Genomic DNA, 25,121 nt, shown 5'->3' with positions numbered 1-25,121 from the left:
CTCATTTTTCCCAAACTGAAACCACAAAGTTTCAGTTATCCACTTTATAAGGATAGCTATCCTTATAAAGATAGCTATCCACTTTATAAGGTTATTCTGAGGATTAAAATAGATGAATATAAAAATCAATTGACACAATATCTGGCATGTAATAAATGTTCAACACGTTATTTTCATTGCAGAATACTGATAACAAGAAAAGGAATTACACAAAATTGCACCAAAATAGTCCTTTTGAAATGAAGACTAAAAAATCTACACCTGTATAGTATTTATGATTGCTTTGATAAAACTGTAGGTGACTTCTTTTCTTTCTGCTTTTCGGTGTTTACACAATTTCCTATAATCTATAAGTATTATTTTTTCATGAATAATGGTAATGCAATGTGATTTACAAGATATTTTTTGGCTTATAGTTTGGTTGTTGAGTTACATTGTTGAGAAGACTGTGATTCTTGTACTTTTCCAGAGCAGTCTTAGACCTAATGATCTCTGGACTCTTATGAATCATGGAGACTGACTGCTTCCTGTAGTGTGCATGAGGGTTGCAAAAATCTTTGGGTCACAAGCTGGAAGTTTTACCCAAATGTCGTGGATTGTCAAATCCTAGTATAAGCATTCGATTTTGTGGGTAAAAACATGCGGAAAAAAAAAGCCTATATTTTCTTGGTCTTTGCCAGTCATCATAAGGAATTAAAAGTTTGATAAAATGCACTCCAGTTTACTAGAAGCCTATAGAGAAAGCATTCATTATGATTGCAATATGGAGGATTATATGTGCCCATATACATGGAATGAGCTTGCCTAGAAGCTCATTCCATGTGCATGGGCACACATAATCCTCTACCAAAGTCATCTTCTGGAGCTGCTGGATCTTCCATTTACCTTGGGAAGCTAGCATTGAAGTTTCTGTAACAAAGATCAGATTTTCAGCTGCACAAACATACTGTCCTTACAGGCATCCACCATGTGGCACGTATAAATGAAGTAAATGGTGGGTTTTAGAGCATACTCTCACCCTAAAATTTGTTTGGATACGAAATTTCTGTCAGACACATCAAATGCGGCTTATGAAGGCTATGTATGTTCATTTAGCTTTGTTCTTTATCTCAGAGTCACATTCTTAAAGACCTAGTCAATCTGTTATTTTTTATACTTAAATTATCATTAATATTTTTAAAGATAAGATATTTATTTAGCTACTGAATTTCCCTGATGCCTTGGGGACGAATATGAATATGCTTCAGAGAGCTTGCTTCCTAGGCTGACACAGGGCATATTTTGGACCTTGTTACAGCATCAGGGAAAATACTGAAGTAATCACTAGCCACCACTGGGGATACTGGATAACCCCATGGGTGGATGTACTGTTAGAGTGATGAGCTGAACTAAGGTATTAGACAAACGTAGAAAGAAGTGGCAGGGAAATAAAACAATTTCAGCGGAAAAGAATAAGCTATGTAAAACAATTTTTAGGTTAAATATGAATAAGTTTTTGTGAGAATTACAGTAAATCTTCATGTAGACAGGTAAATTATTAGAGTACTTCTAATTCATGCCCACCTATACAGTGTTCTCAACTTTTTGAGTATGAGAAATGCATTTTAATGTAATAAATTACATGGGCCTATAATAAAAATAGTAGTTTCACTAGTTTTTTATGGAGCATATACATAATGACAAAGTTAAATAAATTGACATTTTACTAATTACAAGAGCCTACGCCTATACTTGTGGTTTTGGACTTCATACATTTGGGAGACATGCTGGTATTGCATAAAACTGTGATCAGGTGACGTATGAAACCGTGAATATGTGTATGTCTCCTTTTGTCTTCCCAACTCTCTTTTCCAGATGTCCAAGTTCTCTAGTTTTTAACCTAAATTTTTAAAAGAAGAAAAGAGATTGGCAGTTGTGCCAGTTATTTATTCTGAAGTTCAGTTCCAAAGCCACTCTTCTTTGCCCTGCATTTTGTTTTTACATTTAAAAAAGTGTTATTTCAATAGTTTTGCGTAAATTGGTGGTGTTTGGTTACATCGGTAAGTTCTTTAATGGTGGTTTCTGAGATATTGATGGACCTGTCACCCAAGCAGTGTACACTGCACACAGTTTGTAGTCTTTTATCCCTCGCCCTCCAGCCACCCTCCCCACAAGTCCCCAAAGTCCGTTTTATTATGATTATACCTTTGCATCCTCATAGCTTAGCTCCCACTTATAAGTGAGAACTTCTGATGTTTGATTTTCCATTACTGAGTTACTTCACGTAGAATAATAGTCTCTAATTCCATCCAGGTTTCTCCAAATGCCATTATTTTGTTCCTTTTTATGGCTGAGTAGTATTCCATGGTTCATATATACCACATTTTCCTTTTCCATTTGGTTGATGGGCATTTAGGCTGGTTCTATATTTTTTCAATTGTGCATTGTTCTGCTATAAACATGCAAGTCCAAGTGTCTTTCTCTTATAGGGACTTATTTTCCTCTGGGTAGACACCTAGTAGCGAAATTGCTCAATCAAACGGTAGCGGAGTTGGACCCTGCAAACATTTCTCTTTTGTCTACTGGCTGATTGTTATGCTTTGCCCATAAGGGGCACTAGAGGGCCGCTGCAGGGTGACAGGCTGGAAGATGCTTCCAGGTTCCTGTCCTCCATTACTGTTCTTCAGTGGGAGTCCCAGGGAATCTGCATGGTTGAGCCCCAGCTTCAGTCTCCCCACAGCCGTCAGCTTCTGCAGGAAGCTGGGACCTAAGTTTTCCGGCAAGCTTCTTTGCTATCTGTATGCTATGTGTTCCCCGGTAAATGCACCTTCTTCTTTTTTTTTTTTTTTTTTTTTTTTCTGAGACAGAGTCTTTCTGTGTCGCCCAGGCTGGAGTGCAGTGGCGCGATCTCGGCTCACTGCAAGCTCCGCCTCCCGGGTTCACGCCATTCTCCTGCCTCAGCCTCCTGAGTAGCTGGGACTGCAGGTGCCCGCCACCACGCCCGGCTAATTTTTTGTATTTTTAGTAGATACGGGGTTTCACCGTGTTAGCCAGGATGGTCTCGATCTCCTGACCTCGTGATCCACCCGCCTGGGCCTCTCAAAGTGCTGGGATTACAGGCGTGAGCCACCATGCCCGGCCGGTAACTGCACCTACTTGAAGAGGCCTGAATCTCAGCCTGAGAGGTGGGCAGAGAGAACATTTCTAGTCCTTATTCCTTCACAGTCCACCCTATCTCAAGCTAGAGAAAGTACCTGATTTTTGCACGTGCTATTTTTGGACAACTTGGAGTCCTATTTACCTGTTTTATTAGCTACCCATCTTCTACTAGAAAGCCACTTTTATATAATTTTTTTTTGCATTTTCTAATAACTCAGACCTTGACACATAGAGATGTCTTCTGAATCTTGTGACAAAAGGTGAAGCGTTTCTAAGAAGCCCGCCCAACTGGCTCACATGGAACAAATCCAGCGTCTGGTCCCTACTTACTAGGCGTCCTGGTGATTCAACAAGGAACACTTATAGAAGGTTATTAGGAACTTATAAAAACACAGTTTTATTTTACATATAAATGTTTCCTTGTCTAAAATTTAACCTGGAGTTCTTGGGCTGCTGTCCGTGGATGAGCTTCACAGGCATCAATGAAGCCTCAAAAATGTTATGTGAAGTAAAATGTGTTCATAGTTTTCATTACATTCTTAAAGGGGTGTGTGCCCTATAAAATACTAATAATCACTGATCTATAACCTTTAGTGTTGTACTTCTAAGAGGCCATTTGTCGAGCAGGCTAGAGATTACTCACAGGACTATGGTCTTCATGGGGAACATGTGAGAAGAAATGGTGAGCAGAGTGAGGCTATAAAAATAATTATGATAATATTATCAGCTCTTAGTGATTCCATGCCTATAATATCCTAGGAGTCACTCTATATATGTAAAGTAGGCATTATTATCTCTACCATGTAGATGAAGGACACTGAAGCAGAGACAGCTTAAAAAAACTTTATCTAAATTTTGTATCCATTACGTGGTAAGGCTGGGATTTAATCTTACTTCCTTCAAAGATTATTCTCTTCCTCAACACCTAGTGCCTTCATCCATATACATTTCCTGACCGTATATCACATATTTAACACCATCAGTGACATAAAAGGGTGTTTCTTTTATATACTTATGGTAACAGGAATAACTCTTGCAAAGAAATAGACTAGAATAAAGTTTGTTGTTTCCCACAGTCCCACCTTGAGCTTTTGCATCTACCATGTCCAAGCCAAGTTCCTGCACTTACATAAAGTCTTTCCTGAACTTACTATCCCTGTGATTTCTCCTTTCTAGCTCTTGTAAGCTGTGTTTGAGTCTTGCCATCTGGTGCAGTGGCTGTGGCTGTGGTAGCTGGAAGTAGTGTTGGGATCCACAGGCTGGAGTTGTGGTGAAAGAAAGGAAGTGGAAAAACCAAATGGGAAACCAGAATTGTGATGAGTGATCAAGATGGAGAAACAAAAAGTAAGGGTCAAACCATAAGGGCAAATGAGATAAAAAGGGGAAGGGTGGCTGTCAAACGGTGGCCAGGAGAGCAGAAAGGTAGGAGGGGATGGCCAAGGCCAGGGCATCTGCTATGAACTCTGAGTTCTACAAAGGTAAGACCATGCCAGGTGTGTAATTTCTGAGAGCAGAGAGGATGCTTCTCTTTGAAAAGAAGGATCATTTGCTGTCAACACAGTAGATGTTCAATAACTACATTTTAATGACAATAATGACTCAAATGCTAAGTTATGCCATGTTGTATATGTATGAAATTCACAGCAAGAAAGGTATTATGAAACTGAGAGTCTGAAAGGGGCTCTGAGGAGAAGGTGGGACAAGGAGTGCACCTGGACAGAGTGGGCAGACAGCACATTCAACACTCCCCACTGCCCTACCCCGTGGTAGACACTGCTTACAGATTACAGTAGCCTTCTCTACCCACTCTGAATACAGCCCTACAGTTTTTCTCAGCATTGTGCTCCACAATGCCTGGAGTTGATAAGGCATGGAGGGTATGCAGCAGGTTCATACGGGCCTGCGCTAATGGTGATTCCATTTTTAACAATTTCAGCCTTCCACATTACTTGATATGTAGCCACTGGTCCCAAGCTCCCAGTGGCTCCCTGAAACCCGGGCTTGCCTGCCTGTCTTCCAGTGCCCTCTAGGCCTCCCTACAATGTAGCAACTCCAGGTTTCTGGGTTAGCACAGCCTGGGGGCTCCAGGACCCTGCTTTACCTCTGAGAACCTGGTGAATATTTTGAGCATTACTCTGGTTCAGAATGTGAACCCTACCAGTGAGTTTGAAGAAGGATGGTAGGTTTGGGGCTGGGTCAGGGAAGAGATAAAGGAGAAAAAGACAGCTCTGCTGGCATGGGAGAAACACAACATGCAAAGGCTGAGAGAAGGATGTGCATGGAGTGAATTCCAGAAACAGCGAGTAATCCGGGTCTGGTTAGAAAAGAGGCCACACCAGTGAGAAACTGGGAAGCAAACTTTTATATGTAGGACAAACTGATTATAACAGTTTTGAAACACTCACATAAAAGTTTCTATTCACCTTGAAGGAATACAAGAGCCACTGGAAACAAAGGGCTGAGTTTCTGGGGAAGCGCTTTGACCCTTTGCAGCACTCGCCACCTTCTCCTTCAACCCAGAGGGAGAGCCTGCCAGCCAGATGCAGAGACAGGAGCCGCTGGGAGCCAGGGAGCAGTGGGATTCCATACTCTGCCCTTCGCTGCCCTCCTTCCTTTTTCACACCAAAGACAAGGATTCCGCCCTCAAGCTCTTACATCGCAAGAGACACCCAGGAGAGATTTCTTCGGCAAATAACAAAGTACACAGGGGCGATTTCTGAAACACCTCATTGGTCTTCAATACTCAGAGATCAGTGCTGTTCACGGATCTGCCCAGCCTTGTATTATTTTTTTCTTCACTTTGACATGAAAGTCATTCAGGACCCTAAAAAAAAAAATGCCTAATAAAAATGAATAAAACCTGATGGTGGATTGCTTTCCATAAGAGGAGGAAGAAGACTGTGAAAGGCACAGCCACTAATATATATCATTGACTTTCCCTAATCCTGAGTATATTTTTTGGTATAAAACGTGGATAATAATGTCTGCCTCCTGCCTGCTACACACAGGAGACAGAGGATCTCTAATAGAACCACAGCTCATCAGTAAGCCCTCCACTGACCGCCCCTCCAGTGCTAGCACCGTGATCTGTGGTCTTGTCTATAAGCTCTCTGAAATACAGGATCTGCGAATGGAGGAGTGGTCATTGCGGTTATTACTGCAGGTGCGAGAGCATAAAAAGAATATGCTCAGCTCATTAGTTGGATGTTTTGCATCAGGAAGCACATCTGAGGTCATTTCAACTTTTACATAGCCCGTTTTTTTAAAAAGCACTTGAAGATTGAAATGACTTGAAAAGTATCAGGTGAAACTAGCAGGATAAGCCGTCTCCTGTGTACACGGCCAGCGGGCGTGGAATGTGGTGTGGCTTTATGCAGTGTGGGTTGAGTCAAAAGTTCACAATCTTTGACCCAATTATATTCATTTCTAGTTATCTGTTTTAAATTTCAGAAAATTATTTTTGCACCATGGTTGTAGTCTCAATATTATTTTTGGCAGAAAAAAAATTCAAACAACTCAAATTTTAACACAGTAGATTCTTAAATGAACTATGGTAAATTGATTTAGTGCTGAAATAGTATTTGTAAATAGAGAAAAAACAACTTTTAATAAAAGTTTTAAAAACATTGAAAATACTTTAAAAAGGTAAAATATAAAATTGTCAATAAACTGTGGTCTATGATATATGAATATACATTTAAAGTGTGAAAATGAAATACCCATAATAGATGAGAACAGTATTTTCCTCTCTGGCTGGTTGCATACCCTATTCTGTATTTTGCAAATTTTCATTTTATATAGAAATATTTTTAAGACATTCTAAAGAAATTTTCTTTAATACTTTACATAATAATTTTATCAGATGAGCAAAATAAACTGGTTACATTTGCTTATCTGATAGAAAGGAAAAGTCATAACACTAATTTCAGGTAAAACAATTTTCAGACAGGCTGACTGCTATAGTTTGAATGTTTTTATCCTCCCCTTCCTGAAATTCATATATTGAAATTTCATCCCCAGTATGTTGGTATTAGGAGGTAAGGCCTTTCAGGAGGTGATTAGGTCATGAGGTCTTGGGATTAATGGCTGCAAAATAGCCCCAAGGGACTTGTTTGTTTTTCTACCACGTGAGGAAGGAGGAAAACACAGGGAGAACTGTGAGGTCTAAAACCTGGAAGGGAGCCCTCACCCGAACCCGATCGTCCTGGCACTCTGATCTCAGACTTTCCAGCCTCCAGAGCTGTGAGAAATAAATTTCCCTTATTCATAAGCTACCCAGTTTATGACATTTTGTTATAGCTGCCTTGATGGACTAAGATATTAACCATTATGCTGTTAGTTTTTCCTTTTTTCTTTAAGGCACATTATTCTTCATATGACCTTGAAACTATTTAATTCCAATTTTCCTGAAGAAAGGAAGGAAGCAACTGTTCAGGGAGTGAATAACTTGGAAATGATTTTTGCTGGGTATGAGGAGCATACAGCATAGATGCAGGTGATGTGGATGTCAGACTGGTCAAATGGAAGTAGAAGAGAGCAGGAATGAGAAGAGAAAAGACACAATATGTTAGTTGCTTTTTCAAATGATTCCTTCAATCAAGAGAAAGTATCATTTATCACAGAGCATACTCACACAGATGAAGCATGATCCCAGAGACAAGCTAAAGAGATTATAGGCTTTACTAGACAGTAGGGAGTTTTCTCTGAGCAATTTTCATGAGGTTTTGGGTCACAGGGAGGTAAGATAAAGGTGCCTGTCACTACGTGTGTGTGTATGTTATATGTGTGCACCTGCAGATGTAAATGTGTGTGTGCTCTCATGTCCACCCTTATCTCTTACACATAACTCTGACAGTGAGTGTTTGCTTGGCTTTAGAGCCATAAGAAATAATCAACCATGCTCCAATAAGTTGCATGACAGCAGAGATGCAAACAAAGGGCAACATACTTCAAGAAAACTCACTGTTTTTACTCTTCAATACATCTGTTATACCCAAGCCTATCAGGCAACACTTTTTTAAGTTCCTTATTTTAAAGGAGTCTACCATTTGATCAAATTTGAAGTAATGATTTTCATCAAATTTTCTCAAATAAATGAGATGATTAAGTTTGTAATATATTTACTGCAAACCCACTTCATGACTCATAGTTTGGGAGTAAACAGAAACTCAGATTCAGGAAAGAACAGGAGCTATCTCCAATCAACTTTTATTATTTGGAACTGTATGTGACTGCATTAATTAGCTATCTAAAATGGCAAATAAATATTGGCTTATATGTCAACTTCAGTTGAATGGATTTATAGATGTTTTTATTAATAGCTCCAATCTACTGGGTGCTTAGTGTGTACCATGCACTGCCCTAAGGGTATTGCAGATTTAATCTTCACACTAACGCTTTGAAGTAGATACTATATTTGCCCTCATTTTACGTATGAGGGTACTGAAGTTTCGTAACTTTCTAAAGATCCCATAGCTGAATAAGCCATGGAGTGGGGATGAACAACCTAGGAAGTCAATGTTTCAGTTATGATTTTATTGAGGATGCTTCCAGGAACACTGAAGTGAGAACTTTGGGTTTCCCTCTAGGACAAAAGAAAAGGTATTTTGTGATTATTTAGCAATTTCAACCATGGGGTTGGGAGTATTATTATATTGGCTTAGTATTGGCCATCGCCCATCCAATTCCCTGATTCCAATTCCCATTTGGAAACAAAGGTACAGAAATGAATTGACATAGTCAATTAGCTCCAAAGCCAACTCTGTAAGTAGAGTCTTCCTATTAGTTATTTGCATTTTCTTCCCTTCTATTGAAGACAAAGTAAAGTAACACATGCATTTCCACTATGATCTTTTAAATAAAAAGGAAAATATTTTGAGACCTACAATGATGGGAGTGAAACTTCAGCCAGTTCCCAGGGAATCATGTTACGCTCCTTGCCTCTGGGAGAGGAGATGGAAGACTCAGAAAGGACAGCTCAAAAAAAGCATCATTCTGATGGAGTGCAAGGTATGAAATTAATCATTTTCAGGAAACTATCAGAGCAACATATTTCTTATACTACATATATAATAATCCACATTACAGGTACTGTACACACACTTCAATGGGCCATTTGCTTTCTGATTGTTTATTATATAGTGCTGTATTAGCATATGATAAAGGATTTGAGGAGGAATAGTGAGGTATTTTTTATGTCTACTTTAAGCTGTTAGTTTTACTGCATTTCGGGATATGGAGAATTGTCTTGTAGTCAAATCGAGCTATAAAGACTAAATTGAATTATCCCTATGGAACAGCTGTTAAGTCTCCAGGGAGTGGGAAGGTCCCACAAGAAAGAGATGACAGATTGCAATGAGGATGCCTGCTGAATGCAGCCTGCTAAAGAGGCATACGTTAGATTAGGCAAAGGCTGGAGCTTCCGTGGGCCTTGAAACACATTTTATAATTTATGGGTAGTACCGTACTCTTGCTGCCTGATCTGTTGATCCCTTGAATCTGAACTTCCCAAGGCTTAATAACTGTAAGAGAGTCTGCGAACACTAGAAAAGGACAAAAATATCATTCCTTCCAAAAGCCCTTACTTAGCACCACAGTGACTTAGCGATGGAGCAAAGCTGATTTTGTAGCAGATATGGTGTCTTTGGGGGAAACTTTAAGCTTGACTACAGAAAGGAAGAGTTTGTACTTCAGTATTTAACAGTGCAAACCATTGCTTCCCGTAAGAAATTCCTAAAGGAGATAGACTAGGTATATAAATATGTGTGTGGGTGTGTGTGTACATGTGCAAGTGTATAGTGATACGAATTCTCACTTAAGCAGGGTGTTGGAAGCAATTTGGAAGAAAAATAATGTACATTTTTTCTTCTAAATTGTGAAGGTTAAAACTAAGGTTGCCTACCTGCACAATGAAACAATTTTCTTGGAATTTTTTTCCAAATACGTTAGTGCTAAATGGATTCTTTATGCCTCATATTAACAATACTGCCAATTAAACCCCAAGGAGTAACGTATGCTAGCAAAGTTTTAGGCAACTTAATAAGTGCTATAGTAGTTTAAAAGTCACCACAACACTTATTAAAGTTTTAGATAATGATTCTCTCAGAAAACGAAACGGTGAAAGCTACTGATATTCAGAAACTGAAGTGTTTTTTTTCTCTTGTTCCTTTTTATCTTCCTTTTTTTTTTGCTTTGCTTATTCAGTAACTCCAATCTATCTTATCATTAAAGATATTTTTTAACACATAATATGTATAAAGATATTCTTTTTTAATATTAATATAGGGATCTTATTTATATCTAAAGCTCAGGCTTTTATACTTTTAAGCCCCAGTTTATGAACAATGAGTGTGCAATGTTTTTATAAGCTTACTGTTGTTTCACTTTGCTCTGCCACATCTTAGCAAAATGGTAGGTAGTGATGCCCTTTAATATTTATGACATTAGGCTAATCTAAACTTCTGGTAGTGCATGATTTCAATGTAGTGCCCCTGCTCCAATCACAATCTGTGTCAGCAGATTGGACTCAAGGAAACTGATATGTTATGAAATATTTCTTGAAACATTATTGGGAAAGGGATAGGAATGAGTGTGCTTTCCATAGCCCAAGACTCCAAACCTAGAATCAAAAAAAAAAAAAAAAAATGTCATGAGCAAGCCAGTGCTTATGTTAATTAGGAGATGGTTGACCTAAGCTCATGTGGATAAGTTGCAGAATTGTCAGGAGCCTTGGGCATTAGCCAGAGATGGACAAGTAATGTCATGGCTTTTCTAGAGCCAGTGAGGTAATTAATCCCTCCCTAGCATCATCCTAACTTTTCCAAACCGAAGGAGTCAGGGACTTCACACAAACCTTTTAAAATGCTGACAATCTTTAATCCAAGTGTGATTCCCCATGAGCATCCCCTGCCTCACACCGTTGAATCCAATGGCAATTTTCAAGAAAATGTGTTAATATGATACCTCAAAACATAAAAAAATTCTTATAGATTATATTTATCAAAGAAGAAAACAAACACAAAGTCATTTAAGCCATAGTTTGTTCAAATAATTCTATAATAAGATTGCAAAGAGAATCATATTTTTCTGTCAATGACAGGGTGACCTACTCTTGCCATGGATTAAAGAAAAAATGTCAGTTGAAGAGATTTCCAATTCCAGGAATATGAAGTAACATAGTTTTCCCTATTTATTCTGCTAAGTACAACTAAAAGACTATAGGAATTATGTATAAAACTTACCTAAAATATCTCTGAATGGCAGGGAAAAGAAATAAAGGATATATAAAAATCTCGGGACCAAAAGAAAAACATAGTGGAGAATTCTCTGGATTTTCTCTCAACCTGATCTGTTTTAAGTATGCTGCTGAAAGACAACCCAGAGAGACCGACTGGTGCAGATAAAATTTTGTTTAAAATTGCCATTAGAAGACTGCTGTCTATAGCCAAAGGATGAGGAAAGGATAGCATAGAAAGAGAGATGTTGTTAGACAACGACTTCTCTCCCTAAGCCAAATGCCATAGAAAAGACTACGGCCCCACTTCCATTGAGCCATGCTGTAGTGAGGTGCCCAAATTTCTGGCCAGGGTGGTATATGAGAAGATCAATCTGGGACTCTCTGGCTTACAAGGCCAATTCTGAAGATCTGTGAATTTAATCATTGTCAGATAGAACCAAGTCTCTCCCTATGGTATCAACTGCGATCACAAGGAAAGCCTAGACTTCTGTCCCTACTGAGCTATCATGAGGAACCCCCTTCATCCCCTGCAGGAGCAGTCTCAGAGATGGTTTAGTGGTGAGTCAGGACTTTCATCACATTCCAGTGATATGAAGGGCATCCCTCTCCCATCCACCCACAAACACTGTGATGTCACTGCAGATCACATGGGCAGCAGTCACGAGTCTTTAATACTAATCCAAGCCAAACATATCCCTCGTGGTTTCAAGAGTTTTTCTTTACATTTTGTCAATATTGGGCAAAAATATGAGTAAATGCAACAAACTATCCTTCTCCTTTTGAATTCTTTAAATGATGTTTGACATTGTAGCAAAATAATACCACTTGAAATGGTTCTAAATGTATAGAAATGGTTCTAAAAATATAATTGCCTAATTAAGACAATTGTAAAATAAATAAGGGAAGATAAAGGGATGTCAATGGAAATTAGGTTTCTACACATCAGCTAAATTGGTAAAATGATTAAACCAGTAAACCACAATAAGTTACGCATATATAATATAATGTCTACAGAAACCACTAACAAAAGCTATACACTGATATACTCTAACACTAGATAAAGAAAAATAGAATTTTAAAAACTATCCCAGGAAACACAGGAAGTTAGAGAAAATAGAGAATTTTTAAAAACCCAGGAAACAAAATAAACAGGCACTTAAGCCCAGAACATTCATTACATTAAATGTAAATTTGCTAAATAGACCAATTAAAAGATAGAAATTGAAAGCCTGAATTAAAAACATTACCCAACTATTTGTTGTTTACAAGAAACTTACTTCAAAAATGATTACATAGGCAGGTTAAGAGCAAAAGGATGGGAAAAGTTACATGACAAAGACCTTTACAGAGGAAAAGCAAGAGTGGCTATGTTAACATCAGACAGACTTCAGAGCAAAGAGAGTTATCAGAGACAAATAATAATATTATATAATGATAAAAGAGTGAATCCACCAGAATACATAGCATACTAAATGTGTGTGTACCAAACAACAGAGCTACAAAATATATAAACCAAAAATGGATAGAACTGGAGAGAGAAACAGACAAATCTAAAATTATTGTTGGAAACATCAACACGTTTATTGAGCACCTACAATGTGTAAGGCACTCTGTTAGGCATTGTGAATGCAGTAGTAAAAAGAAAACACAGTCCTGACCCTCATGAAACTCATTGTCTATTAGGGAAGACAAATGTTACTTAATTAGAAAATCATTTAATTTTTCAATATGATAAATGAGAATCTCAAACACACTAAAAGTTTAATCTCCTTCATTTAAAAGGAACTATTTTTAATATTAACAATAAGTAGACACATATGTAACTCCCAAGCCATAGAATTTAATGGAATATGTGGTTTTCTTGTTTCATATTCCAGAGATAATAAAAAATTCATGTTGTCCCAATATAGACTGCAAATACTACCCACAGTTGAAATATGACCCACAGTCAAAAAAAAAAAAAAAATGAATTCTCTGTATGGCCCTAATGTCTTTGTTTCTTCCACTAGTGCAATTAACACAGATTCAATATCTGCCATTCTCTTTCTCTCCAGTGTCATGTCAGACGCTGATGGGAACTCAGAGCATAAGATAAACATATTACGAATGGGTTGAGGAATGGGCTGGTGAAAGCAAGACTTACCCCAAAGTGGTAGAAACCATCAAGACAAAACAGATGGGCTGACTTACCACAGTATAGATCTGATGCTTTCGTCTCTTAGCCAGGTCAATTATGTTTACTCCATTGTAGTAAAGGTTTTCGATGCATCCATGGAAGTTTTTCTTTAAAAAGGTCCCAGGTTTTCCTGGTACTGGAATTCCTCCAAAACTAAGCTTTTGGGGTGAAAATAGAAACAAACTCTTAGTTTTAAGCTCTGAAAGATTAGGAAAGGAAAGTAAACACGTGCGTTTTTGGTAGATTCAATTGTATGCTTGAGCCAAGTGGCTCAAATAATTATAGATGCCACTCGATTACACATTTAAAAGGATACTGATTAGCCTATGTAAAAATAACTGTAATTGCTTGCTTCTTAAGGGACTATTTTACACAACCATTTTCACTTCTTTTCTGAACCTTTTTAATACTAAATAAAACAATAATTTACAGAAGGAGGGAAAAAGAAAAAGAAAATCAATGTCTTTATAATTATCTCTTATTCAAGCATCTTAAAACATATGGCCATACTAAAGCCAAGAGACAAACAAAACATACCTCTATTCAGCTACAGAAGAACCTAGTTTAAAAGCCTATATTGTAATCAAAAAGCCTTATGCATAAGATTGTCCACGATTGTCATCTATAACGATGAAAAACAGGAAATATTCCAAATGTTCTATATAGTTTTGTAAAGCAGGTAATTAAGAATCAATATGATGAAATTTCACTTGTCAATAATGATGCTTATTAAACATTTGTAATATAATAGGAAGTAAATATAATGTTGATTTTAAAATGCAAGAGTTATAATTGGGTATAAAGTATGATGTCAACAATAAGAAGTTGAGCATAAAGCATAGTCTGGGAGGAAATACACTGAATTGTTATTATTAGGTTGAGGCAAAAGCAATTGCGGTTTTTGTCACTAAAAGTAATGGCAAAAACCGCAATTACATTTGCACCAACCTAATTTAATAGTGGTTCACTTTGGAAAGGTTATGAGATACTAGGGGTTTTCTTCTTTTACAACTTTTATTTCTAATTAGTATTAACACAAATTGCCTTTTTAATAGATATATTATTTTAAAAGCAAGGCGGCCTGTTATGAGTATTTTTTCTACTATGAAAAAGAATCAAGATAATTTATATTATCAGGTTTATCCCAATACCATTTAATGAGAAATGCAGTTTTTTCCACTGCTTTGAAATATCACTGTCAGCATGTACTTCAACTATATCTATATTTGGATACTTCTCCATCTTTCTCTAGTTCACTGTCTCTTTTTAGCTGTCTCTGTCTTAATGTTTCAGGAGGATGTGGTCTCCCGATCAGAATGTCTTCTTATATGAATAACTACTGATATACTTAAGGCTATTTTTAGATTTTTTTACAAGCTTCGCACTAGTAAAAAAGTGTTTCTTAATGCAGTGTAATAGGTGAAGAGTATTATTAATCCTGTTGCCCACTTTTACTTACAACTACTTTAATTTTTAAAGAGAACTTTTTGATATTTTATCTATTTCATTTTAAAGTTTAATTACAGAATAATTTTATTTAACTAGCTTGTTAGAATTTTTATTGATAATTTATTATTTACATTAAAACATTTAGTTAGAGAAGAATGGATATTTTTTAAATATTTGATTTTTCTTTCCAAGAACCCACTGTTGTTTTCTATTTTCAGAATATTTCTAATAAAGTCCTCCAACTAAGGTTATTATTTTCTTTCTCTAGTTTTCATACCCATCATTAAATTAATTTCTATGAATTTCATGATTTCAAAAATTCCATTGTATATGAATTGTTTTAATTCATTAAACATTTTATCATGTAAATGCCATGCTCATCTCATTGCTGCTGGTATATTTTCTTTAACCAGATACTTGTATATACTTTTATATTAAATCATATACTTTTTAGTTATTTTCTTTTAATTTGTGAGGGAGATACAGGCAATACCTTGTTTTATTGTACTTCGCTTTGTTGTACTTCACAGATTTTGTGGTTTTCATGAATGGAAGGTTCGCATCAGCCCTGTGGCAAGTAGGTCTCTCAGCACTATTTTTCCAACAGTGGGTGCTCACTTTGTGTCTCTGTGTTAGCTTTATTTTTTTGCAATAAAATATCTTTAAATTGAGGCATATATATTTTAAATATAATGTGATTATTGCACACTTAATAGACTACAATATAGTATAAAAATATATTTTATATGTACTACAAAACCAAAAACTTTGTGCGACTTTATTATTTCAATATTCACTTTATTGCATTCGTCTGGAATGGAATCCACAATATCTGCAAGGTATGATGGTAATCATATGATATATATGTATATATATATATATAAAACACCTTATTAAATATAATTAATATGAAATCAATTTCTTATACATTTATTTCCTATTTTACTGTCTCCATCAAAACTTCCTAACTCCTAGCCAAAATTTTTGAAGCAATATTAAACAATAATAATGGTATACAAACTTGTAACATCAACAACAACACCATCACGAAACAAAACAAAAATTTTATTTCTCAGGTATACATAACACTAGTTCTGACTCCACATGAAGAGAATATCCTTCGGCTCTTTTACACACAAATTATTTATTTATTTTAAATAAGAATGAATGCTTAGTTTTATTCACGATTATTTCAAAAATCCACGTGACAGACAAGAGAGTATTTTGTTTGATCTACTGATGAGCTGAATTATATTACTACACTGCGAGTTAACAAATTATCTCTTATTGAACCACTCTTGTGTTCCATTTGTGCTCATATTTTAAGTAATAAATTAGTTTGAGCTCTAGTTTTCTTTTGTCAAGCATTTAGATCAAGTCTAGATTTGTCTCTGAGTTTTATATTTTATCATATGAATGGCTCCTAAATCTCATAAAACATTCTGGAAAATTTTAAATTACCAATGAACTTGTAAATTCCACAAATATTTTGTAAAAGTATTACAAAATCTCCTTTGTTGATTTATTGCTATTTTCAAACATTTTAAATTTGAGTCATTTACATTAAGAAAAGGTCCAAATACATAAATGTGGATAAACAGAACTAAAGACAAAAACCATATGATTATCTCAGTAGATGCAGGAAAGGCCTTCGGTAAAATTCAACATCGCTTCATGTTAAAAACTGTCAAAAAACTAGATATGGAAGGAACATACCTCAAAATAATAAGACCCACATATGAAAAGCCCACAGCCAATAGCATACTGAATGGGCAAAAACCAGAAGCATTTCCCTTGAAAACTGGCACAAGACACGGATGCCCTCTCTCACCACTCCTATTCAACATAGTATTGGAAGTTCTGGCCAGGCAATTAGGCAAGAGGAAGAGATAAAAGGTATTCAGGTAGGAAGAAAGGAAGTCAAATTATCTTTGTTTGCAGATGACATAATCCGATATCTAGAAAACTCCATTGTCTCAGCCCTAAAGCTTATTAGCTGATAAGCAACTTCAGCAAAGTCTCATAATACAAAATTATGTACACAAATCACTAGCATTCCTATACACCAACAACGGGCAAGCCAAGAGCCAAATCATAATGAACTACCTTTCACAATTGCTACAAAAAGAATAAAATACATAGAAATATAGCTAACAAGGAAAGTGAAGGACCTCTTCAAGGAGAACTACAAACCCCTGCTCAAATAGATCGAAGAGAGCACAAATGGAAAAACATTCCATGCTCATGGATACGGAGAATCAATATTGTGAAAATGGCCATACTGCCCAAAGCAATGTATAGATTCAATGCTATTCCTGTTAAACTACCATCGACATTCTTAATGAAATTAGAAGAAACTCTTTTAAAATTTATATGAAATGAAAAAAGAGTTTGAATAGCCAAGACAATCCTAAGCAAAAAGAACAAAGCTGGAGGCATCATGCTACCCATCTTCAAACTATACTACAAGGCTACACTAACCAAAACAGCATGGTACTGGTATAAGAACAGACACACAGACCAATGGAACCATAGAATAGAGAGTCCAGAAATAAGACCACACACCTACAATCATCTGATCTTCGACAAAACTGACAAAAATAAGCAATGGGAAAAAGATTCCCTATTTAATAAATGGTGCTGGGACAACTGGCTAGCAATATGCAGAAAATTGAAATTGGACCCCCTCCTTATACCACATACAAAAATCAACTCAAGATGGATTAAAGACTTAAATGTAAAACCCAAAACTCTAAAAACTCCAGAAGAAAACCTAGGCAATAGCATTCAGGACATAGGCACAGGCAAAGATTTCATAACAAAGATGCCAAAAGCAATTACAACTAAAGCAAAAATTGGCAAATGGGACCTAATTAAACTAAAGAGCATCTGCACAGCAAAAGAAACTATTTTCAGAGCAAGCAGACAGCCTACAAAATGGGAGAAAAATTTTGCAACCTATTCATCTGACAAAGGCCTAATATGCAGCATCTACAAGGAACTTAAATAAATTTACAAGATAAAAACAAATAACCCCATAAAAAGTGGGGCAAAAGACATGAACAGGCAGTTCTCAAAAGAAGACATACATGCAGCTAACAAACATATGAAAAAAAGTTCAATATCACTGATCATTAGAGAAATCCAAAGGAAAACCACAATGAGATACCATCTCACACCAGTCAGAATGGCTATCATTAAAAAGTCAACAACAGATACTGACATGGTTATGGACAAAAAGAAACACTTTTACGCTATTGATGGGAGAGCAAATTATTTCAACCATTGTGGAAGACAGTGTGGTGACTCCTCAAAGACCTAGAGGCAGATGGGTCTTTGAATCAGCAATTTAATTACTGGGTATATACCCAAAGGAATATAAATCATTCTATTATAAAGATACATGCACATATACGTTCATTGCAGCACTATTCACAATAGTAAACACATGGAATCTACATAAATGTCCATCAATGATAGACTGGATAAAGAAAATGTGGTACATATACACCATGGAATACCATGCAGCCATAAAAAGAAATGAGATCATGTCCTTTGCAGGAACATGGATGCAGCAGGAGGCCATTATCCTCAGCAAACTAATGCAGGAACAGAAAACCAAACAGTGTATGTTCTCACTTATAATTGGGAGCTGAATGATGAGAACACATGGGCACAGGGAGGTGAACCACTCACAGTGGGGCCTGTGGAAGGTTGGGAGGAGGGAGAGCATCAGGAAGAATAGCTAATGGATGCTGGGCTTAATACATAGGAAATTGGATGCTCTGTGCAGCTAATCACTATGACACATGTTTACCTATGTGACAAACCTGCACATCCTGCACATTTACCCCTGAACTTAACATAAAATTAAAAAGTGTAAAAAAAAAGAAAAGATCTATTTTGGATTTGCAAATTTTTCACATACATCAAATTTATAATGTAAAAATATATGTTATTTGGATATATGTTACTTTTACTTATTTTTATTATTTTAAATATTTAATGACATTTTTATTTTTGTGTTGGCTACTCTCCTCAATTTCAAAAAAATTAATGCTCTACTTCACTCAGTTATGGTTTAAGAAAATATTCTTTGCAGGAAAATGTTAGTAAAAAAACAGAATGAAAAAAAGCTGCTGTCTTTTAAATAGCAAAACACGTGCTATTGAAAATATTCAGGGTGGAGAGTTTTTTCCAGTCAGGTAGTATAGAGGGTACCATATACTAAAACATTGTAGTTTCCTATTACACTGAGGGGAGCAATCTCTCCTCTACTCTGGGTGGAAGATTTTCAGAGGCAGTTGGTTGAGACAAGAGCACAGTTAGGTGGTAGCTTGAGGCCTGCTCTCTGGTTCTCCCTGAGGGATTGAAACTGGATGTGAGTTGGGTGGATATGGATAGAGGTCACAAGACAGATCTTGGAAAACACAGAAAGGTACTGCCTCCAGAAGTACCCATAGCAGTGATGGCTGCAAGCCTGTTAGGGCTGTCTCAAGTTCAGCATGATCCCAGAGCAAATCAGCTGGGGAGGAGAAGACAGGTTAGCAAAGGCTGAGGAAGAAGCAACGCAGAAAGTCTAGAGGGGTTCCACAGTGACCTGGTCACTCTAGCACAGTGTGAGGCAGGCAACTGAGGGTCCCCAGGACCAGAAGAGCAGGTTGAGGGTACAAATGGGCTGAAGTTATCAGTAAATGTGTTAAGGGCCGGTAGCTGGATTTGGAGGTCTGGGAGAGTCCAAGTGACTACATCTCACTCCCTTAGGCCAAGTGCGATGGTTAGTATTAAGTGCCAACTTGATAGAAGGATGCAAAATATTGCTTCTGGGTGTATCTGGGTGTTTCTGGCTGTTGCCAAAAGAGATTAACATTTGAGTCAGTGGACTAGGGGAAGACTCACCCTCAGGAAGGTCCACCCACAGTGTGGGTGGGCCCCATCTAGTCAACTGCCAGAACGGCTAGAAAAACCAGACAGAAGAAGATGGAAGAAGCTGACTTGCTTCTTTCTGCTGTGTTGGATTCTTCATGCTCTTGAATATCAGACTCTGAGGTCTTTGGCTTTGGACTCTTGAACTTACACCAGTGGTTTGCCAGGGACTCTTGGGCCTTCTGCCACAGGCTGAAGACTGCACTGTTGGCTTCCCTATTTTGAGGTTTTGAGACTTGGACTGAGCCACTATCTTCCTTGATCTTCAACTTTCAGACAACCTACCATGGGGCTTCACCTTGTGATTGTGTGAGTCAATTCTCCTTAATAAACCCCTTTAATATATACATGTATCCTATTAGTTCTGTCCCTCTAGAGAACCCTGGTTAGTACACCAAGGTAGGTCCTACGGACAACAGCAATGAAAGCTGTCATGCAAGTCTTTTGCCTCCAAGCAGGTGGGACTCATGAATGGCATGACTCCCTTGACGCAGCATGATACACAAACCACCCCGTTAGTGATCTGCCAAGGGAAGAGGAAAAAAGTACAGAGAGAACATCACAACATAACCCAATATATACCCAATAATGTACTATCTTTTAAATAATCATTAAGTAATTATTATTCATCATCAAGGTTAGATTTTTCTACCATTAGAAGCAACAGAGGCTGATGAGCATATTGAATCCAGTTAGGGAAAAGAAGCAAAACCGTTCTTATGTGCATTTGAATATGAGTGTGAATTTGCAACCTGATTTAGATTTTTAGATGTTTTATGTAGTTGAGAATTGGAAGTTATAATTCGACTATTGAATTATAGATTTAGTCCATTATCAGATTAAATTAGACTGGAGAAATTTGCTTCATATAATGATGTTTTTCTTTTCTGAATATTTCATAAACACTTATAGGCTACACACCTCTTAATTCTATATTAATAAATATATCCCTCAGATCATTTGTTTTCATATTTTTGTCTGATTTACCAAAACTTTGAAAATTAAAATTAAAATCTTCCTCTAAGCTGTTTCTCTCCATCAAGCCCTCCATATAAGAATTACCACTATGGAAGATTTGGGCTGGCCGAGTTATTGTACCTACTCTTTGCAAAAATTGAATACTGATCATCCTCAAGCTATTCTCCTGCTTAGTTCTGCTGGCTTCTGATTGGCTCCTTCCAACATTCCCAACCTTGGCTTTTCCTCTTGAACTCTGTCCATTAGTTGATTCATCTAGCAGCATAACTGGTTAAACCAACAACCATCTTCCTCAGTCTGGCTCTAGGGCCTCTGCATGTTGGAACTGCAACACAGGTACTCACATAAGGGCACTATTGACCAATATCTGCATAGGAACAATTGGAAGTCTTTTACTCTTGCATTTATTGATATTTTATGTGCTATACACATGGGGTTAGTATGTGTTTTTAATTAGAGACTATAATGATTATTTTACAATGGCCTGTTTTGATCTTAATGTTTACTTTCAAAGGTACTAGTTTTTCCACTTCTGCTTTCTTTCTGTCTACATTTAATTGGTGTACCTTTGTCCGCATTTCAAACCTGTTTTTAATAATTTTTAATTTTCCTTCACAGATTTCATTTCCGAGGATGCTGAAGATCTGATTATGCCTTTCTATTCATACTCTAGAATATTTCATTATTTGGCAGATGTGGATGATACTGAATGGAGATTGTATTTCTGAGTACATAGTTTGTATGAAATGACCCAGGGCCTTCAGTATATGGAAGACTGAGCTGGAAATCCTGCTTCCGTTAGGTAATGTGCTCATCCATTCGTTGGCAACTTACAGTTGTCACAGACTTTCCGAACAAAATCTGTCTCATCTGACCAGTAATTTTCAGTGAATACTGATCAAAAACTCTTTTATTCTTATTATTCTGTTACCAACTCTTAGAAACACTTGATAAAGTTAATTCCAATTGTTTGGTACAAATTCGATTCACTTAGTAGTTGCTGAACCCTTACTTTTTGTGAAGCATGATTCAAAGCCCTGTGGTGGAATTAAGGATAAATCACACGCTGCCTCTATCTAAAAGTGTAGGGCCAGTCACTAAAGACAAATTCATGCTCCAAAAGACTGATGGAAGGCAAAGTATGATAGAAACAATGCGAGCATACTGTTGACCAAAATCTACAGGAAACCATCAAATTTTAAGTCATAAGTAAAGAAAGCAAGATCAGTTGGTGCCATGGGATAGGATATTTGAATGCTAGGCTGAAAAGAATAGAGTTATTGTATTCTCTGAAGGATTTTCAGAGAATAGTTACACTATTCTGCTGAAGGATTTTTGGAGAAAAATAATAATCACCTTTAAAGAAAATTATTTTCTTGAAGTAAAAATGGAAAAATAAATAAATAAATAAACAAAGAGGGCAAATATTAGATCAAAGAGGCTTATTTTGGCCTCAGGTGAGAGGTGGTGGAAGCATGAAAAATGGAGTCTAGTTGTGGTAGGTAAAAGAGATCAATACGCTGAGCAAGCACTCTCAGACAGCATCCTGGAAAACTGACTTTTTTTTGTCTCTTCTCAAATGGCACCGTCTCAATGATGCCTACCCTGACTGACATATCTTAAATTGCAATCTCGTTCCCTCCATCCAAGAACTCCTAGATCCATTACCTTGATCTATTTTTGTTCTTCTCATAGCATTTATTATCTTCTTACTTACTATATAATTCACTTACTTGTGTTTATTCTTTATAGTTTGCCTCTCCTGCTAGAATGCAAGCACTATGAGGGTAGGAATCTTTTTGTCTTTTACATTGAGATATTTCACCTGCTTAAAGGGGTACGTGAAACACAGTAGATGCTGAAAGAAACATTGGTTGAATGTTTTTGGAATACCTCCCTAAAATTTTCTCAGAGGCACAGATAATATCTGATTCATTTTTGAATATGTAATTCCAAGAGGTATGATTAAACCATTAATAGATTCAACAGATATTTGTTAAATTGGATTTTAAAAAGAGCACTGACAATTTGCTCCTAAATCTGCTTTTGCCTCATTGTCTTTTCTGGCAATTCGGTCTCTTTCTTTTCTTACTTTTCTGGCTTGCTTGGTCTTGGCATATTGAATGAGTGCCTTTCATTGATCTTAGTGGTCATTGAATGGTGTGCCTTTCATTGATCTTAGTGGTCAACAATGCCAGGTATTAGATTGCAAAGTTTCACTCACAGTCTCAGTGTCTTGGACAACATAGTCCATCTGGTAACTTGCTGGATTTACTGTTGTCACAGGTGAGCTCCAAAAGGATAAATCCCAGGAGAAAGCCTGCATTGATGTTAAATGCATGAGGTCCCAGAATCTGCCACTCTCTTTTTCTTTGATCTTATTATGTTTTTTTTTTTTTTTTTTTTTTTGGTTTGGTATTTGCTTGTCTCTTTTTCAATCTTTGATGTTACTTCCACAGCAAGGAATTCATTCCTCCCTTGTTGGCTTTTTCTCTGGTCCTGTTTAAATTTGGAGTCTTCCTGTTCTAAAGATCCCACTTCATATCTGACTTGAATATCTGATACTTTTGAAGTTTCTCATTTGTAAATATTTGTCTCACTTTTGTTCTGACAGTCCACTTCTTAAAGAAACAGGTATAAAAAAAGGATCCAAACTGCTGTCTTCTTTTTCATCTTTTAAGACTTACACTGGCTGGGTGTTTGCTGAGGTACATGCAAAGCTCATGGCCCTTCAAAAGGAGAAATGCACCATCATCAGCCTTTGGGATACTAGTCAAGGGTGGATGAATTTCTGCCATTACAAATGAGGACAAAAATTCCAATTTTCTGGTTAAATCTCCTGATTTTTAAAAATTAGCCTGAAAGTTGAGTATTTAAAAAAGAAAGTAAAACAGCATATAGGCAAAATTGGACGATGGCTTTCCAAATCTTGCCCAGGGTCATCGTTTTGTAACTTATGTTTTACTGTTTGACAGGATGAATGACTCAGTCTGTCCCATGTTTGGAACTTCTGATGTCTGTCACTTTAATATGCTCGTAGTACATATCATGCCTTATTTTTGCTTCGACTTTGGAGCCAAATAATGAGTGGAGGCAATTGTTTACATTTTTACCAACAATTACTTCTTCCTTATTGGTTTTACAATCTATTATTTCACAAGTTTCCAGTGTCCCTCTTTTTTCTGCAAAAAACTTATCCTATTTCTTTTTTGCCAGTGATAGAGAGTGGGTGATTTATTACCCAGACACAGCCCAGCATTGAGTAAGAGAAAGCATTGTTCTTGATAGTCCTCCTCATTTAGAAAGTGCCTGCGCTCCCTTGCTTCATCCATGCCCTGACATCCTGCCCCAGTGCTCCAGGCTCACATCCCTCCTATTACATTCTGCCTATGGCTTCTGACCCAACCCCAATAATTGCCCTTAAATTTCACCTGGATTTTGTCTCTCTTGTTCAACCCTGGGCACTCTCTCAAAGTATTGTTTTAGTAATAGCAATAGTAGGACTTATTGATCATGTTTATATATCGGGCAACAAGCTTAGAGCTGACCTTCACTATTTTTTCTCTAACCTTTGAGTTGGGTACTCTGATTTGCTCCATTTAACAGCTGAAAAAAAATGACAGCATACAGAGGTTTAGCAGCTTGACTGAGACCTTGGAGCCACAAGGTAAAGAGCTGGAATTCCACATCCTTCAATCTAGAGCCCCAACTCTAAGTGCCACACACACAGTCTCCCCCTAGCTTCTTCTACACCTGGTTCCACTAAGTAGCCGTCTCAATGAAAAGTCCCAGGCTAAGGTGACCAACTTGTCCTCATTTGCCTGAAACATTGCCATTTTTAAAACTAAATGTTCCACATCCTTACGGCTGTCTCCATTCTGGGAAACCTGGTAAAATTTACCCCCTTATCTCAGGCAAAGTGAGCACACTGGCCCATGTGATTTGGTGAGTCTTTTGCAGCCCTGGAGGAGATGAAAAGCAGAAGTGGGGCACAGTGATAGCAGCAGACGCCACGCATGTTTTCTTAACAGCATAAATCAGCTCCTCATATTTTCTGCTGACAGGGCAGCCCTATCTTCTCAAACTACCATCAGGTTTTGCAACGGGGGTATATTCAGACCATTTTTCTTATTGTTTTGGTTGTCCTTATTGCTCCTGGTTTAAACCTGATCAATGCCAGGCCTACAATTCCTTTCTCTAAATAGGTATTTTTCATAG

At 37.1% G+C, this 25,121-nt stretch overlaps 1 protein-coding gene across 1 annotated transcript in view; it reads right to left on the bottom strand.

Annotated features, from left to right (window-relative positions):
• CNTNAP5 (contactin associated protein family member 5) overlaps positions 1 to 25,121 on the bottom strand; it is an 870,373-nt gene that overhangs the window by 426,267 nt on the left and 418,985 nt on the right. The window contains exon 7 of the mRNA XM_031008908.2: positions 13,565 to 13,708. Within this exon, the coding sequence (XP_030864768.2) occupies positions 13,565 to 13,708 (144 nt within the window). The remainder of the gene's footprint in view (positions 1 to 13,564; positions 13,709 to 25,121) is intronic.

This window comes from Gorilla gorilla, chromosome 11 (genome assembly GCF_029281585.2).
Source record: "Gorilla gorilla gorilla isolate KB3781 chromosome 11, NHGRI_mGorGor1-v2.1_pri, whole genome shotgun sequence".
NCBI lineage: Eukaryota > Metazoa > Chordata > Mammalia > Primates > Hominidae > Gorilla > Gorilla gorilla.
The sequence above is the reverse complement of the archived record's forward strand: the minus strand, read 5'-3'. Positions and strand labels throughout refer to the sequence as shown.